The 18,049-nt window shown below is 39.7% G+C and overlaps 1 protein-coding gene across 1 annotated transcript in view; it reads left to right on the top strand.

Moving 5' to 3' along the window:
* Positions 1 to 18,049, top strand: part of FGGY (FGGY carbohydrate kinase domain containing) — a 557,022-nt gene that overhangs the window by 223,268 nt on the left and 315,705 nt on the right. The window contains exon 6 of the mRNA XM_004368991.2: positions 404 to 519. Within this exon, the coding sequence (XP_004369048.1) occupies positions 404 to 519 (116 nt within the window). The remainder of the gene's footprint in view (positions 1 to 403; positions 520 to 18,049) is intronic.

An 18,049-nucleotide genomic window follows, 5' to 3' on the forward strand; every position in this document is an offset into this window, starting at 1 on the left:
TTTGATACATATCTCTAAATGATAAGGAGCCTTTTAAAAAAGTAACGGCAATGATTAATATCACACCTAAAAATTAATAATATTCAATATCATCAAATAGATAGTCAGTATTATAATTTCTAATTGTCAATATCATATAGATACAGAGATAAATACAAATATACACCATTTGTTTGATCAGGATCCAAATAAAGGGCTAGAGCTCTTTTGAAAGTGAGAGAAGGTACTATCAATCATTAACAGGTGTAAATGGGAACTTTTTAATCTAAACAGAGATGTATAGTTACCTACTTTGGTTTATTCTACTTCCTCAGTACTACTGCACATGTCTGGGAAATTATTGGCAAAATATGAAGGAAGCATATATCATATTATTGGTTGTACCTGTCTCCCATCTTCTTAGGTCTCTCTGTTCCCTGGTGTGCAAATGGACCTACTCAGCAGAGAAAGGCTGGGATGATAGCTTCTGGAAGACTATTGGTTTGGAAGACTTTGTTGCAGATAATTACAACAAAATAGGTAAAAGGATTAAAAATCTGATCAATGGTTATGTATGTATGTATATGTATATATTTATGTGTGTGTGTTTTGCTTTTGTATGAATTAAAATACAGGAAGGCCGCCCAGTTTTTCTAAGGGAAAAGAGTAAGTTGTGTTGAGTAGGCCATGTGCCTTAGTAAGCCCTTGTCTTAGGGCTTATATGAACATAGTGGGGATTCATATTATGAAAATCTGCCTTGAATTATAGAGTCATAGAGATTGGGTTTGACTTGGGAAGATATTTACATGGAACAGCTGTGAATAGTATGATCAAAGGGATATGTATGAATTGTTTGCAGTTAGTACTAGAAAGATAGTTCCATAAGTTAGATTAAAGGTGCAAGGCAAGGTCATGAACAGGAAATAATTGTAAAGAATCAAAGTTAGGAGAGTCAGGAACAAGACAGACACTGGACCATGAAGCAGTGGTTCCTGACTATGACAGTAGGATGTCAAAGGCCAGTTTTATGTGGCACTGACTGGGTAGTAAAGGTGTAAGTGACTAGGAGGGGTTTTCCTGGTAAAATAACTCAGCTACTAATTACTTATAATGCTAGCTGACATTTTAAAGTTTAAGGTGTGCATGGGCATTTCACAGGAAGATGTTTGTTTCGTCTAGTCACTGCTCACAATTCTAGTAACCTGTCATCAGTTAAAGAAATGATGCCTGACTAAGTATAAATACTTCTGTATTGTTTAAGGAGCCCTGGTGGCACAGTGGTTAAAGCACTTGGCTGTTAACCAAAAGATTGGTGGTTCAAACCCACCAGTTGCTCCATGGGAGAAAGATGTGGCAGGCTGCTTCCCTCAAGATGACAGCCTTGGAAACCCAAAGGGGCAGTTCTACCCTGTCCTGTAGGGTCGCTATGAGTCAGAATTGACTCGATGGCAGTGAGTTTTTGTTTTGTTTTGTTTTGTTTTGTATTGTTTAGTGTGCAGCTGAGATGCTGTAATAATAAAATAATACAGTCACTTAAACAAGATGTATATCATTTAACAAACAGAGATAAGTGATTATTAGGGCAGTTTGTATTCTCAAGCCATGGCATCCAACTTTGGGTCCAGGTTAGCTACTCCTAGTCTCATCATTCTTCAGCCAGTGAGTGGGAAGGAGGAACAGAACCAGAGGAGCCCATGCACATTCTTTCGGAGGGAGCATAACCTGGAAGTGAGCCATGTCATTTCTGATCACATCCCATTGACCAGCACTTTTCCTAGGGCCCCATTAAGTTGCAGAGATGTCTAGGAAATGTAGTCACTGGCTGGACAGCCATGTGTCCATCCATGTGACCAGATAAAACTGGAGAGTTGTGCTATTAAATATTGGTAGACAACTAGTAGTGTCTGCTGTAACTTCTGGTCTCCCTTGATAACTGAGTCTCATAGTAGGTTATTTCAGTTCAACCTTTCTCTGGTGGAATTCTCATGACTAGTATGTGGAACTTCAAGAATATAAAGGTAGAAACATGAATGATCCAAGTAGCATCAACACTACTAATCCTAATACCTCGATTGTCTATGGTCTATTCGACTATGAATAAGTAAATTTTGGGGAAAGAACCAAACCAGGGTAGTATACAGGAAGAGCCATACTAGAATTTCTGTGGCTCCGGTGATACCATCTCAGGACCTGAACTGGTAGAGAAGGAGAGGAACTTGGGATCAAGGGAAGAAAGGAAGTTTAACAAAGCAGCAGTCAATGGTCATCAGCTATGTCCCATGTACATTATCTCATTTGATCATCACCATCTTATACGGATTGCTTTTCCCATTTTACATATAAGAAAACTGAGATTCAGTTCCTTGCCCACTATTAAGTTGTAGAGCCAGTATTCAAACTCAGGTCTCTAACTCCATACTTTGCTACCAAAGCAGACTGCCTCCTTGGGATACGCTAGACTGAGAGAACTGATCTGACTATACCTCTGTCCTCCAATGGGGTTTGGATAGGAGTAGGGGTGTATTGATGAGGGGGGTACAGCTTTATGGTTTATAAAGAACTGCTAATACTTTAAGTCATATGGTGGTGATTTTTTAAATTCTGGGTGTTGACCGTTCAGAGCTAGCAACTGGGGAGTAGAGTCAAACTTTTACCTTTCTGGAAGTTGGGGGAGCTGGCAGAGTATGGCGTGTTAGACCACCTGCCAGGCAGGGTGGGGTTTGGGACAATGCTTCAGGTCCAACAGGGGATCTAGGTAGCAAAACAGAAAAATGATACTAGCTGAAAGCTCCTGGAGGGCAGAGACCTTATCTGCCTTACCCTTGAGTATCTCGGCATAGAAGGTGTTGATAAATATCTGCTCCCTGAATGTGCGCAGTTGTTGGAACTGAGACAGATTGGCAAGAGTTAAAGAGAAAACTGAAGCAAAGAAATATCCCAGGGCACTAGTGCACTGACATTTACAGCTTAAGTAGGGTTATTAAGTCCTGAGTCCCCCACTGGTGTTATGGAGACTCCTGATGAGCTCCCTGCCTTGATGAAGCTCTATCAAGACTGAGTGCTGCGGGAGGCCTCTGGTTCTGTATCTGAGGGAGTGCAGGCAAGTTGGGTCTAACACACGGAACTAGGAGCTAGGGTAGTACTACTTCCAGAACAAATGGTGCGAACTCAGACAAGTCTTATAATCTTTCAGTATCTCCATATTCTTGCCTATGAAAGACACGATTAATAGTAGCAATTAATACTAATAGTTTACCACTTCTAGACATTTTACTATTGTATTACAACCATTATCTTTTTATATTTTCGTAACTATATAACAGACTTATCTTTGTTTGTCCTAGTCTACAGTGGAAGAAACCAAGTTTCAGAAAGATGATGTGTGCCTAACTGATGGCCGAACAGTTTTCAGGTGGTAGGAGCAGAATTCAAACCCATATTTAGATGACTTCAAGTCCTGCTCTAACCATTTTACTATAAACCAAAACCAAACCCATTGCCATCCAGTCGATTCCAACTCATAACAAGCCTATTGGACAGAGTAGAACTGCCCTATAGGGTTTCCAAGACTGTAATCTTTACAGAAGCAGACTGCCACATCTGTCTTCTGCTGAATGGCTGGTGTGTTTGAACCACCAACGTTTCAGTTAGCAGCTGAACAATTTACCACTGTGCCACCAGAGCTCCTTAACCACTTTGCTATACAGACTTCCAGTTAATACTCATTGTGTATCTATGGTAGCCAGTGAGTAAATACTAATCCTCCTTTCCCTTCTATGTTCCAAGCATATTTCTGTGTGCTTTCACATACCTCATTTCATATAATTCTTACAACCATGCCAAAAGTAATGTTCCCCTGTTTATAGAATAGAATCAGAGAGATAAGTAATCTTGTCTAACCACACAAAGGCAATGAATGGTAAACCAGGATTGAAACCCTCCCAGTGGGAGAGCCTAGAACAAACTAAGCTTTTACTGGAACACAAATTTCAACTTCAATTACTACATTGGTTAAGTGATTTTTAGAGATCATATGCCCCCAAAAGTTACTTGTTCTTCTGAGTATTCCCATGATATGTTGAATTTAGCTTTATTATGATACATACTGATTACCTGTTTATGCATTTTGGCCCCACACTAGACTGTGAGCTCCTTGACATCAAGATTTTCAGTTATTTACCTTTGTATCCCCAGTATTAGTGTAAGGCATGGCATATTTTAGTAACTAAATTACTATTTTATTAGGAAGTGAATGAATTAATGATTAGATGGTCGGTACTGGATGTTGGCCCTTTTTGTTGATGAAAGCTATAATGACATTTACTGATTTTAGCAGCATCTTTGGTGACTTGGGTCCAACTTTAACTCTGATTATTTTAATGATTTTGTGCTCTTTCCCTCGCCACACACACACAAGATTCATGTTTAATTAGAATATTAGCTCCGCTAATAGAGCAATACCTACAGGAAATATTCATTAAAAGTCCATAATGTTAATCTAGCAGAAAATTTCCAGAGTAACTTTATTAGATTTTGCTTATTAAGTTAATGGATTTTTAATGGATGTCCTAGGGAGACGTATCATTAACTAGAATATTGCCGTACATGAATTAAAACTTACTCATTCATCAAAATTAATTGTATGGTGTTTCCTTTGATTTTTATTTCTGGTGACCTGAACTTGTAGTTCCATTCTGAACAAAATTAGAAGATATTGAAGAGGATATTAACTCTCAGTTGTGACTGTCAGAAAATCCTCTGGAAGCTACCTCCAGACATTCTTTAGCAATTCTTGAAACTATGAGAAATGAATCTCGGAAGCCTCCTATGAAGTGTTAAACATTTCCAGTGGACTCATTGCCCATCAAGATGTGGGCACTATAGCAGCAAAACCTTTTAGCAGCTTTGAGCATTGAGCGTCGTGGATTTGAGCATTAATACAATTACCATAATTTGCTCCATGTGGAGCTTTTAGCCAAGTCTTTACCAGCCTTCATGGGCTCATGCAGTAAATAAATGCTTTCCCCAAAAACTGAACACCTCAGCAACTGATGGTCTTATGAAGAATATTTTTGAAATAAATTATTTATGAAGTATAAGTTAAGGATCAAATGTAATATTTATACGGTGCATTTCAAGGACAGGGGAAAAATTTACAATGTGTGCAAGTTTCAAATCTAAAATGTTACCACCCAATGATTTGTTTCAAGGAGGTATTTGAATGGTTTGGGAACATTATGCAAAGTTTAAGGAAAAAAAAAAAACAGTTCTGTGAATCAAAAGAATATAGTAGAAATTTCTTTATAACTGAAACTATACTAGTCAACTTAATGTTTGGAATTGATGGAGAAAGCCCGAACGGTTTTGTTGTTGTTGTTTGTTTACATACCCATAGTCCAATAAAATGATCTGTGTCAACAAATTTTGACCTTCAATTTCATGTGAATCATTCCCAGGTTACCTATCTAATCCTAAACATATCAAAAGCAAACAGAAAAGAAGAGCTCAGCGGGGAGCAAAGACCCTTAGGGAGATAAGAGCATCTTACCTGTTTCAATCTATTATCCAGGCTCTTGTCAGCATGTCCCAGTTGCCTTTTTACTTCCTGTCGAAAGTGCTTCGTTGTGTTATTAGGGTAGGCCCCTCTGTGAAAATTCCCATGTACAACATGGCTGAATTATGGAGTGATTACTTGCATTACAGAGAGAGCTTTGTTATAGAAAAGGATTCAGTGTGTTAGCTTATAGATCATCCAGTGTTTGGGACAGGGACACCAGGCAAAGGAACAAACTTGAAGCCCAAGTAGAAGGAGTTACTAACTGTTAAGGGAGAAGCGGAAATGAAGATAAAGCATATGTGAGAGAAGACAGGAGGGCTGCTTTTTATAACTGGCTTTCTCTCCCCCTAAGAGGCTGTATTTCAGACATCTGGCATTGTGGACACAGTCACTGGCATGTAATAGGCACTGAGGAAGTATTGGCTGAATGAGTGAATGTATGTTTGAATGAAGAATTTGATAAACAAGTTTCTTTTTGACTCCGAATGTCCTAACACTTAGTGGACTCTCCATAAATTCATTGAATTAAATGACACTACTAGGTGACAGGGAGACAATGGTTTTATTTCATAAATTCAGAGTCCATAGTCCTTTTTCACTTAACACATTTGCTGCTTAAGAAGGGACCATTGTGGAAGACATACTCCATCCAACCTGAATGATAGCTCCAGTCTAACCTCATTCCTGTAGTGAATCTTTCAGAGACTTTTCTGTGACAGGAAATACTATAGACTTCTTCACAGGAAAAAAAAAAAAAATTAGCAAGGTTAGGAATTCTACTTTTTCAGAGAGTGAAGTAAGCCCTGGAGTAACTGAAGATGGACTTAAGATAATTTTGTCCTGTAGGCTTAAAATTATAGGTAAAGAATCTTGATTAATGGCAAGTACGTTTTGGGGGGAGTCCCTGGTTGGTACAGTTAACGCACTTGGCTGCTAACTGAAAGTTTGGAGGTTTGAGTCCACCCAGAGCTGCCTTGGAAGAAAGACCTGGTGATCTACTTCTGAAAAATGAGCCATTGAAAACCCTATGGAGCACAGTTCTACTCTGACACATGTGGGGTCTCCATGAGTTGGAATCAACTGGATGGAAAATGTTGCTTTTTTTATCTGTTAGGGGCATAGATATGCCTGTCCTCACCACTGTCCTGAGGTTTGACTGACTGAGAACAAACAATTCAAAGAACCACCTGCGGCAAAGTGCAGTATTGACATAAGTCAGGCTGAATTAAAGAGCATGGAGGGTTCCTACCTCTTTCTTGAACATGGCTAGATCTTGGGACCCTACCTTAGCACTGACTTCACCACTCATTGGCAGTCCAAAAAGCTGGAACAAAGATGGAACAGACCTAGCTGGGCTCGCTTGAACCAAGCTCCATTTGATCTACTTTCTGTATGAACTCAGAGGGTGCACTGGCCAGAGCACAGATGATTCACGAAGAGACACACACCAACCTGCAGTGACTCCATTTCATTGCAGTTGCTCCACTTCCTGGCTAATATGGCCACATGGGTGTTGGGCTCTTTCAAGTCTCACCAATCAGCCACATGATCCCTACTCCCATGAGTGGAATAACTGCTAGTACAAAAATAGGAGATGGGAATGTTCACATCAATACTGCCCCATCCTGGGGGACAGCAGAGGAAATTCCCTTGTGAAAACTTGCTTAATGGGTTTCCACCAAGAGTCTGCATCAAGACCAGTGTGTGGAGCTTGAATCCAATGATGCCATCCATAGTTGTGAGTATTAGAAAATACTTTTTAAGCTATTGATGCCAAATGTTCTGAATTTGCCCAGTAAAACTGGACATATTAACAAGGATTCATCCATTCATTCTTTAGAATGGGAGACTTGTTTTCTGTTTTGGTGTAATTCACAGCAACCATTTTTGTCCTTCAAGGGCTGCATTGGAAGTTTTGTTGAAATGTACTCCATCTTGGCATCAGATGAGGTAGGTGTTGCTATTTTTAGTAAGTTTTTATTTGGATTTCGGGAAAAATCTTTGACCACAGGTAATCACAGCCTTATCTAGTATATACAGGACCTGTCACACCGTCATCTCCTGCATCCTGCGGGAGGCCATCCCTATGAATGTACTGGACCAGGGTTTGTCTTTGCCCTTTACGCTGAGCTTTTGATCTTCACCACATCTTCTTATCACTCTCTTCCCTTTTACCCTTCCCATTCCTGTTCAGAGTATTTCCAGTATTTGAGGCAAGTACATTTCATCTGAGTATCATACTGCCTTATTTTATCTTTAGCATCAAACTTCTGCCTGATGCATAATGACCTGGAGGCCCCTATGCCAGTTAGTGATCCATCCAGTCAGCCAGCCACACTTACTATGCTAAGTCTGGGGATACAGAAATGAATTCATCATGGTCTATCCTCTTGGGGAGCTCATAGCCTACTATTGGGGGGGGTGATAAATGAATATATAATCTTAGTAATGTGCTATAAATCTAGAAATACCCGAAGTATTGTGGGGAAACAGAACAGGAAGTGACTAACACTGGTGGTGGTATCAAGGAAGGCTTCTTGTGGAGGTGACATTTGAGATATGTCTTAAAATACGAGTAGTAGTTTACCGGGCAGAGAAGGAAGATAACTTCTGAGACAGAAGAATTAGCACCAGCAAAGGCACGAAGACATGAAAGCATGTGGGGTGTCAGTGAACTGAGTGGTGTGTTTGGGACATAGTGAAGATTGGGTGGGGTGGGGTGGGGAGGAGTGGTGGAGGGTGAAATAGGAGAGGGGACTGGGTTTAATTTCTAAAGGGACTTCTATCCTTCCTTGAGGATAGGACCACTGGTAAGAGACTCAAAGTAATAGGATTTGCTCCATTCCCCTCAAGAGATGATTCTGATTACTTTTGTCAATTCTATAAATAACATTGAGGGCAACAGGGACCATTTTGAAAGTCACATAGCTCCTGTGAAGATGAATGTGTGTGTGTGTGTGTGTGTGTGTGTGTGTGTGTGTGTATGTATCACAAACCCATTTCTTTTTTTTAATTCATACAGTACCCATTACCTACCCTCTCTTCTGCAAAGGTTTGTTGTGAAGCTGAAATAAGATATTAGATGTCACAGAACTGTGTGGTTTATGAATCCTATAGAAATGTTAGCTGTAATCAGTTTTTTTAAGCAACACCTTGGCATCTGGAGGACAGCAATCTTCCCTTCCTAAATACTTTATTCCCTGCCTGTTGTTTGGGGCTGAAAGAAATAACTGTCCTCTGGGCCCCTCCTTGCCACCCTGAGATTCCCAGAAGTACTGTTTCAGCTGCTGTCGCTTCCATGAATAGCCCTGCAGAGTCAGAAGGGCAAGGGAGCAGTGATGACCAGCCACATCATGCTGCAAGGTAATGGCTTGCAGATGTTTTGCTATATATAGGACTTCATGGAACTACTCCTTTTTTCAGTATGGCATGTGAAAGATGATTGGAAGCCCCAAGAAAATGAGCTCAACCCCCAACATCTCTTCCTCCTGCTGGAGAATCAGTGAATACCAAAGCTGAAAGGCATCTTACTCTAACTCCTTCATTTTATAGCTGAAGAACTGATGAACAGGAAGATGAAGTGAATTTCCTAGGTCTTGTAGCATTTTTCTGACAGAGCTCAGACCAGAAATCAGAACTTTGACCCCAAGTTCTTTGATGATTCCTGTACTCCATGCTGCCTCTCCTGTTTGAGCTTTTTCTACAACTTTCGGTCATTAGCCAGTGTGGGTACTATCATTTGAAAAGGACTAACCACAGGAGAATATCACCAAGGGGACATTTTACCTAGGTGAATTCACCCAACCCATTGTCCAGTCTTCATGCTTAGAAATCCAGGAACTGGACTTTGCCCAAGCAACCAGGGATAATTGGATCTAGGGTTATAGGAACATACTCTTAAGAGGCTTAGGTAGGTAAATTAAAGTAATTAAGCAATATGTTAGCAGTTGCCTGTTTTAGTGGTTACAGTTTAGATAGGAGTCAGAGAGGCCCAAGTTCAGTTCATGACTCTGCCGTATGCAAGCCATGCTAGCTCTGTCGTATGTAATTCTGGGCCAGGTACTTGATCTTTCTGAGCCTTAATTGGTATATTATGAGGCTTGTTGGTATAGTATGAAAATTAAAGGAATACAGGTGAAGTTCTTAGCACCATGGCTGGCACAAAGTAAGTCCTCAGAAAATGTTAGTTCTTACTGTCATTATAACCATCCATGCCCCTCAAGTTGGGGAATGCCTTTTTGTGAACTCTATTCTTGGGTTCATACAGCCTTTTTCCAAACAGACTAAAGACTACTCAGATTCCTGCTTCTCAATCATAGTCATATTTCAGTCTTACCTCCTTGAGAGGTCACCTCGATTGCAGTTACTGGTTTTCCTAAATTTTTCAGCCCCACATTACTGTCAACCTTTAGCTTTCTCCATAAGCAGAAGGGCACATATCTATACAGGATGTGTTGGTAATAATTAATTAGGAAAATCAGTGACTAGTGTCCCTATAGTGCTTTACAACTTTAAAAGAGCATTTTTTTTCATGTACTATGACAGTAATGTCTCCTGTCAGACTTGTGAAGTAGGTTTTATTTCGGTGTTACTTTGGGGAAACAAGAAGTCACCAGCTTTGCAGTCAGAAAAATCCTGGGATCGAATCCCAGATTCACGACTTACTGGCTGTATAACCTTGGGCAAGTCACTAAAACTCTCTGAAACTTGGTTTCCTCATCTATGAAATAGGTATAGTAATACCTACCTTGCATGGTCCTTATGATGATGCAGTGGTTTATATAAAGTGTTGGAGTTCTGGTAAACAGCATGAGAAGATCCAATACTATGTACAATATTATAGTGACAAATGGAACTAGCACTAGGCTCCCCTAAATGCCAAATCCCATAAACAACCAAAAAGGACTTTTGATAATTGTATTCAAAGGAAGGTAAGCTAAGAAGAGTGGACTCATGGTGTACAAAGACAAGATCATGTTAATGACTGAATAAGAGAGAAGAAACATTCAAATCTTATTTCCCTTCTTTCCTCTCATTCATTAACTTAATGCTAGACATTGTACTACATGCTGGGAAACAATGGTGAACCCAAACCAACAGGATTCTTGCCTTCTTAGAGTTTTCAGTCTAATGGAGAGAGCATTAATCAGTCAATCAAAAAAATGCCAATTGAGGTGAATGCTACAAAGAACAAGTTAAGGGGACTTCAAGAGTGTATAGGTAGGGGAGATGACCTCATCAGGGAAATTAGGAAATGCTTGAGGAAGTGATGCTTATACTAGGTTGATATGCATTAGCTCTGTGAAGAAGGATGGGAAAAGTGTTTCAGGCAGAGGGGCAGCATTTGCAATGACTCTGTGGCAGGAGGGAATATGGTAAAAGAAGGCCAGCATAGCTGGAGCTGAGAAAGTTGAAAGGGAACAGTGTGAGACAGTGCTGAAATCATTATCACAGAGAACTAGCCTCATACAGACCAAATGTGGTTAAGAGAACATGGAAACCTAAGAGAGTATTTTGACCATCTTAGACAATTTTATCTATTCATGCCCAGCTGGACATCCCCAACTAAGAAAATAAGTTGCAGATATGATCTTGGAATGTCTGAGAGTAAAATCAAATTGCTGCCCAGAAGATAGGAAATATCATACATTATCCTAGTTTTCCAAAATTTGGTCCCTACAAACTATTGACCTATGTCATTAATGTCACAACAGCACCTAACAACAACAAGAGTTTGGATTATTAAGCATATAATTATGAACAGGTATGTCATCAGAAACTAGCCCAGGTTCAATATGAGTTAAGTCCTACTCACCTAACCTCAGGTGTTGCCTTTTCTTGAATTCCCTCAGTAATACTCTCTGTTGAATTCCCTCAGTAATACTCTCTGTTGAATTCCCTCAGTAATACTCTCTGTCTGGGTTGTTCGTGCATAGTGTGGGCTCCAATAGTACCTGGTGCTTACATCTTGTCTGTTTACTGGTATATACCCAGCTAGACTGTCAATTTTTTAGGGCTTTTTGCTTCCTCTGTTAGTCGGAATTGACTCTATGGCAATGGGTATTTTGGTTTGTTTTTTGTTTTTTTTGTTTTTTGGTTTGGTTCCTCTGCCTAGCATCACCGTTAAATAAATTGGCTGGATGGGATTGATATCCAAAGCAGAATTCTGATTTGTCCACACAGCCCAACCACCCAGCATACTTCTCCTTTGGACTTTTCCATTTCAGTAAAAACGACCAACATTCTCCCAGTTAGGTAGGACTCAAACCTAGAAGTCATTCTTGATGCTTCTCTTTCTCTTACATCTTACATTGAATTCATCAGCAAGTCCTGTCTTCTTTCCTCCAAAATAAACTATGGATTTGACCACTCCTGTTCCTCTCTGCTGCTGCCACCCTAGTTAAAAGTACTTTCATCTCTTGCCTGGATTGCTGTAACAGCTTCCTAATTGGTCTCCTTATTTCCGGTCTTCCCTCCAAAAATCCATTCTTCACACAACAGCCAGAGTAATGTTTTAAAAGTGTATATCAGATCATGTTATTCAACTGCTTAAATTCCTCTAGTGGCTTCTCATTGAAATTGGGGGGAAAAAATCCAAATTCCTTTCCGTGTCGTACAAATTCTTATGGGATCTCTCACTCTGACCTTTATCACTTATCATGTCCCTATTTATTCACCATCCAACCCCAGTGACCTTCTTCCTGTCCCTCAAATTTTTCTGGTTCATACAGCCTTTTAACTCACTCTGCCCTCTGGCTGGCATGGCTCTTCTCAAAATACTCACATGGTTATCTCTTTTTCTTTGTTCAGAGCTCAGCTCAAGTGTCATTAGGGAAGAGCCTTCCCTAACCACCGGAGCTAATATACCCCTCCCCGCTCCAGCATTATTCCATTTCCCTGTTGTATTTTCTTCCTGTCACTTGTCACTATCTGAGATTACTTTATTCTTGTATTTAGCTATCTGCTTTTTGACAGAAGAGCTGCTCATTAAATATTGTTGAATAAATAAATGAGTTACCATCAGTTATTAATTAATTAGAATAATTAATTAGAATTTTGAGAGCACTGTCGATAGATCAATAAAATAACGCAGAGGAAATTTATCCTGACTGCCACACATTTTTGAGAAAGTTTCTTACAGTTTCCTCATAGTAAAAAAGAAATTTGGAACAAATGGTAATACATTAAAAAGGATTCTTGAATGGCTGAGCAACTATCTATAAAGAGCATTCATAAAAGACCTAATCTCAACCCATTGTAGGTCTGTAGTTGTGTAACACATGGCATAGCATTTTGTCTTGCCCTTATCGATTTTTTCAATTACCAACTTAGATGAAGACATAGAAGACATGCTGAACAAATTTGTAGACTATGAAAGCAGTGAGCCGTACTTAAGACATTGAATAACAAAACTCCAGATAGTTTTTTTTTTTTTTTTTTTAAATCAGCAGGCTAGAATGATGGAGTAAAATCAATAAGGTGAATGTTTATCAGGGATAAATGTATAGTCCTATCTTTTCATTAAAAAATATAAGGAAGGAGAAAGTGTAGCTTCTCAATAGTGTATGTGCAAATTCATTAGTAACCTAGATTTCCTAGAGAATGCCAGGTTGCTATGAGGCAATCAAAAACCCGTTGCCGACAAGTCGATTCCGACTCATAGCGACCCTATAGGACAGAGTAGAACTACCCCAAAGGATTTCCAAGGAGCGGCTGGTAGATTTGAACTGCCGACCTTTTGGTTAGCAGCTGAATGCTTAACCACTGTGCAACCAGGGCTCCATGAGGCAATAATCCAAACAAATATGTGTTGAGTACTTATCATGTGCAAGTCATATCTAAATGCTTTATAAATATTAACTTATTTAATCCTTTTAACAAGTGTATGTGCTAGGTGGCTACTATACTACTATACTCATTTTACCGATGAGGAAATTGTGATACAGAGGTTGAGCAAGTTGCTCAAGGTCATACAGTAAGCAATGGAGCCAGAATTAGTTCTGTTTGAGAGCCTGCATATCTGACCACAGACTGCACAGCCTTTTGGACCAAGGCTGTGTTAATACAGCTGCAGTATTCAGATTAAGATCAGCAAGAGCCCCAGTCCTGGTCAGATTATATCTAATGTCCTGTGTTCCATTCCGGGCCTCAGACTTATAAAGACCATTCACAAAAACTGGTACATCTACAGGAGAGTGACCAAGATGAAAAGGATAATTTAGATCAAGTGGATGTGAGAAATAATTGAACAGTCTGAGGTTGTCTAACTTGATGAAATCCCCTCCCCAAAGCCAAAATATTAGTAAATTATGGAGCAGATTTTAATTCAGTTCTGTCTGTTCCCAAAGCCCCTCTTGCTGCTGACTCAGGGAGAGTATTCCACGCTTTTCAGGGTTATTGGGAAGAATCATAAAAGATGTGTAGTGCCTCTGAGGTTCTTTCCTCCCTATGCCTGGAACACCATTGGGAAAGAGGCCTGAGGATGTGACTCCCAGAGAATTGGAACCACCTCAGCTCCTCTGGGGTTCTGGGAGAGGAAGGAGCGAACCACATGACACCTTCCAAAGCCACGTGTATTTTAATCACATCAAAACTTACAATTCAGTTTTGGATTTTTTTTTTTTTCTTTTTCTGAGAGCTACTAATTTGGGAATTGCTTCTAGATCCCTGATGGACATTATTTTCATCCATTTAGAGGTCATTTAGTCCCTGGGTGGTACAAATGGTTAACAAGATTAGCTGCTAACCGAAAGGTTAGAGGATAGAGTCTACCCAGAGGTGCCTCAGAAGAGAGATCTAGCGATTTCCTTCTGAAAAATCAGCCATTGTGTGTCTACTTTGACACACATTGGGTCACCATGAGCTGGAATTGGCTCAATGGCAGCTGGATTTTTTTTTTTTTTTAGAGGTCATTTAATTCCATGTTCTTGAAAGGCAGCCATTCCCAATGTGTGGCCATCTACATTGCATATGGCGATTCATAGTAGCTGCCTCTTCTGCTTAGCTTCTCTTGGTCACTTAGCTGGGAGGCAGTGGCCTTGGCCTCTGAGGCAGTCCTTACCTCTGACTCCAGAGCTCCCCTGCAGTGCCCTTCACCCCATTTCTGTGGGGCTTTGACTGTGAGCTGCCTGTGACCTTTTCAGTTTCCTGGCATGGGCTAACCTTTCTGAGAAGCCACATCATAGGGCTGTAGTGGTCAGGTTGGCAGGTCACCGGTTGACTAATGATCCTATCCAAGGTTTGCTGGCAGATGCTGCATTGCCGTGAACCTTATTGATCCCAGAAGTTCGCCTTCTTCTCGACAGCCTCTGCGGGCACGAGGAGGTGGTGAGTCACAGCCCCACCACTCCTGCCACCCATCTGTTCTTGTGGTGAGGAGAACAAAGATGATCTCTTTGTGGTATCATAAAACCTAGAAAGACATTAAAAATTCCGTTAAATTTTCATACCCTTTTAGCTGTTGAAATGTACAATCTATTAGGCAGGGGGAAAAAAAAAAACCCTCCTGTATTTTTTTCCCCATTGCCCTTACTTCAGAGGCTACTTAAGGGACCAGGTAATGATTTTATGATGTTTATTAATACTTCATGTTGAGCTCTCCTCCCCCTACTCTTTTCTACCAAGGACTGTGCATTTGTCTTTAAACTGAGAGTGCAGCAGCTGCCAGGGGATCTTTACAAGTCAGAGCTGATACAGTATTACGTTGTCTTGTTATGGACATTGTATGTAGCAATCTGTTGTTATCTCAGAGATGCTAAGAGAGGTATTTATTTGCAAAATTCACTTTGGTATAGTGGAAAAACAAAACAAAACAGACAAAAAACATGGGTTTTAGAGCCATATAGACGTGGGTTTGAACTCTGACCCTGCTACTTAGTAGCTTTGGACTAGTATCAAGCAAGTTATTTAACCACTGAGGGCCTCAGTTCACTCACCTGCCACACTGGGAAAGTAATGCCTGTATCTCATAATTACTATGACTTTGAACCAAACCAAAAAATAAATAAATAAAACAAAACATTGCCATCAATTGATTCTGACTCATGACGATCCCACTTGTTTCAGAGTATAACTGCACCTCAGAGAAGAAACTAGTCTACAGGGCTAATAGCCTATATGAGCTAGGACCTCATCTACCCTGAGGCCAGAAAAACTAGATGGTGCCCTGACTGTTCTGATCAGGTCTACAATAGATGAACCCTAATAGAAGGGGAGAAAAACGTGGAGCAGAACTCCAATTCTTAAAAAGTCCAGACTTGCTGGGCTAGTTGAGACTAGAGGATTCCCTGAGACTATCACCCTGAGATGTTCTTTAAACTTTGAACCAAAACTATCCCGAGAGCACCTTTCAGTGAGATAGCAGAGTAGCAGACAAAATAAAGGATATTACCCGTAAGTACAGTGCTCTACTAAAAAAATATCTATATGAGACCAAAAGTTCAACAATTACTTTGAAGCAAAGATGAGAAGGTAAGGGGCAGGGAAACTAGAGTACGGGAAATGGACCAGAACGCAATTAAAGAGAAGGTTGACACATTGTGAAAAATGTAACTAATGTCACTGACCAGTTTGTAAAGAAACTGCCAAATGAAAACCTAATTAGTTCTGTAAACTTTCACTAAAAACATGATAAAATACTATTAAAAAAGAGAGAGAGAATATAACTGTGCTCCATAAGGTTTTCAATGACTGTAATCTTTTGGAAGTAGATCACTAGGCGTTTTTTCTGTGGCACCCCTAGGTGGATTTGAACCACCAACCTTTTGGTTAGTAGTCAAGTGCAAACCATTTGTGCCAGGGACCTATGTCCTCACACGGAGACCTTTCAATGCAAACTTCACAGGAAAAATCAGTTCTGATCTTAGTACCCCAAATTATTTTTAGTTTCTCCTAATTTTTCTAAATAATTAATTTTAATTTCTCTCTCATGGGAGAGTTCCTCTCCCCTCCTTTAACTGTTTGAGGATTTAAAGCAAATTTGAGGCTCATCTGTAGTGAATTTGTAAGATGTTGGTAAATACTTTTTAGTCTCAGTTTATATTGTTCCCCTCTTTGGTTTTTTATCTTCTTTTATCCTATTTATTTTACCTTTTCCCCATTCTTTATAAGCTGCCAAAGTATTTTCTAGGACAAGGTAACATGTAGAAAAAAAGTCTGGAATATGGTGGTACTTGTGATGTTTATTTTTATGTGCGAATTTGGTTAGGCTTTGGTGCTTAGCGTTGTTTCTACCACCAATTTCTTATTTTCTAACTAAAGATTTCTAACTAAAAAGTTAGAAAATGAGTTAAACACTAGTGTGGATATTGCTGTTAAGGTATTTTGTAGATGTGATTAACATTTACATTCAGATGTTGAGTAAAGGAGATTACCCTTGAGCCTCATCCAATCATTTGAAGGCCTTAAAAGCAAAAACTGAGGTTTCCAGAAGAAGAAATTCTGCCTCAAGACTGTAACATAGTAACTGACTTTGCCTGAGTTTCCAGCCTGCTGGATGCCCTACCGATTTCAGACTTGCCAGTCCCCACCAGCTTCAGATCCAAGCTGCAATGAAGGCATTGATGAAAAATAAGCCTCTAGGAATTGACACAATACCAGCTGAGATGTTTCAACAAATCGATGTAGCACTGGAGGTGCTTACTCGCCTATGAAAAGAAATTCAGCATGTGGAATATGCAAAGTATGAATCTAAGAAGATTAGAAGTTGTCAAAAATGAAATGAAACTCATAGAGATCGATATCCTAGTCATTAGTGAGCTGAAATGGACTGCTGTTGGTCGATTTGAATCAGAAAATATTATGGTCTACTATGCCAGGAATGACAGACTGAAGAGGAATGGTGTCTCATTCATCATGAAAAAGAACATTTCTAGATCTGTCCTGTCAGTGATAGGATAATATCCATATGCCTACAAGGAAGATCAGTTAATACAACTATTATTCAAATTTTTGCATCAACCACTAAGGCCAAAGATGAGGAAATTGAAGATTTTTACCAACTACTGCAGTCTAAAATTGATCAAACCTACAGTCAAGATGCATTGATAATTACTGGTGATTGGAATGAGAAAGTTGGAAATGAAGAAGGACCGGTAGTTAGAAAATAAGGAATTGGTGATAGAAACAACGCTGGAGATTGCATAATAGAATTTTGCAAGACCAGTGACTTATTCATTGCCAATACCTTTCTTCGACAAAATATATGGTGACTATACAAGTGGACCTTGCCAGATGGAATATGTAGGAAACAAATCGACTACATCTGTGGAAAAAGATGATGGAAAAGCTCAATATCATCAGTCAGAACAAGGCCAGGAGCCGACTGTGGAACAGACCATCAATTATTCATATGCAAGTTCAAGTTGAAGTTGAAGAAAATTAGAACAAGTCCATGAGAGCCAAAGTACAACCTTGAATCCAGCAATCCCACTCCTAGGAATATATCCTAGAGAAATAAGAGTCGTCACTCGAATAGACATATGCACACCTATGTTCATGGCAGCATTGTTCAC

This window comes from Trichechus manatus, unplaced genomic scaffold, assembly GCF_000243295.1.
Source record: "Trichechus manatus latirostris isolate Lorelei unplaced genomic scaffold, TriManLat1.0 scaffold00003, whole genome shotgun sequence".
Taxonomy (NCBI): domain Eukaryota; kingdom Metazoa; phylum Chordata; class Mammalia; order Sirenia; family Trichechidae; genus Trichechus; species Trichechus manatus.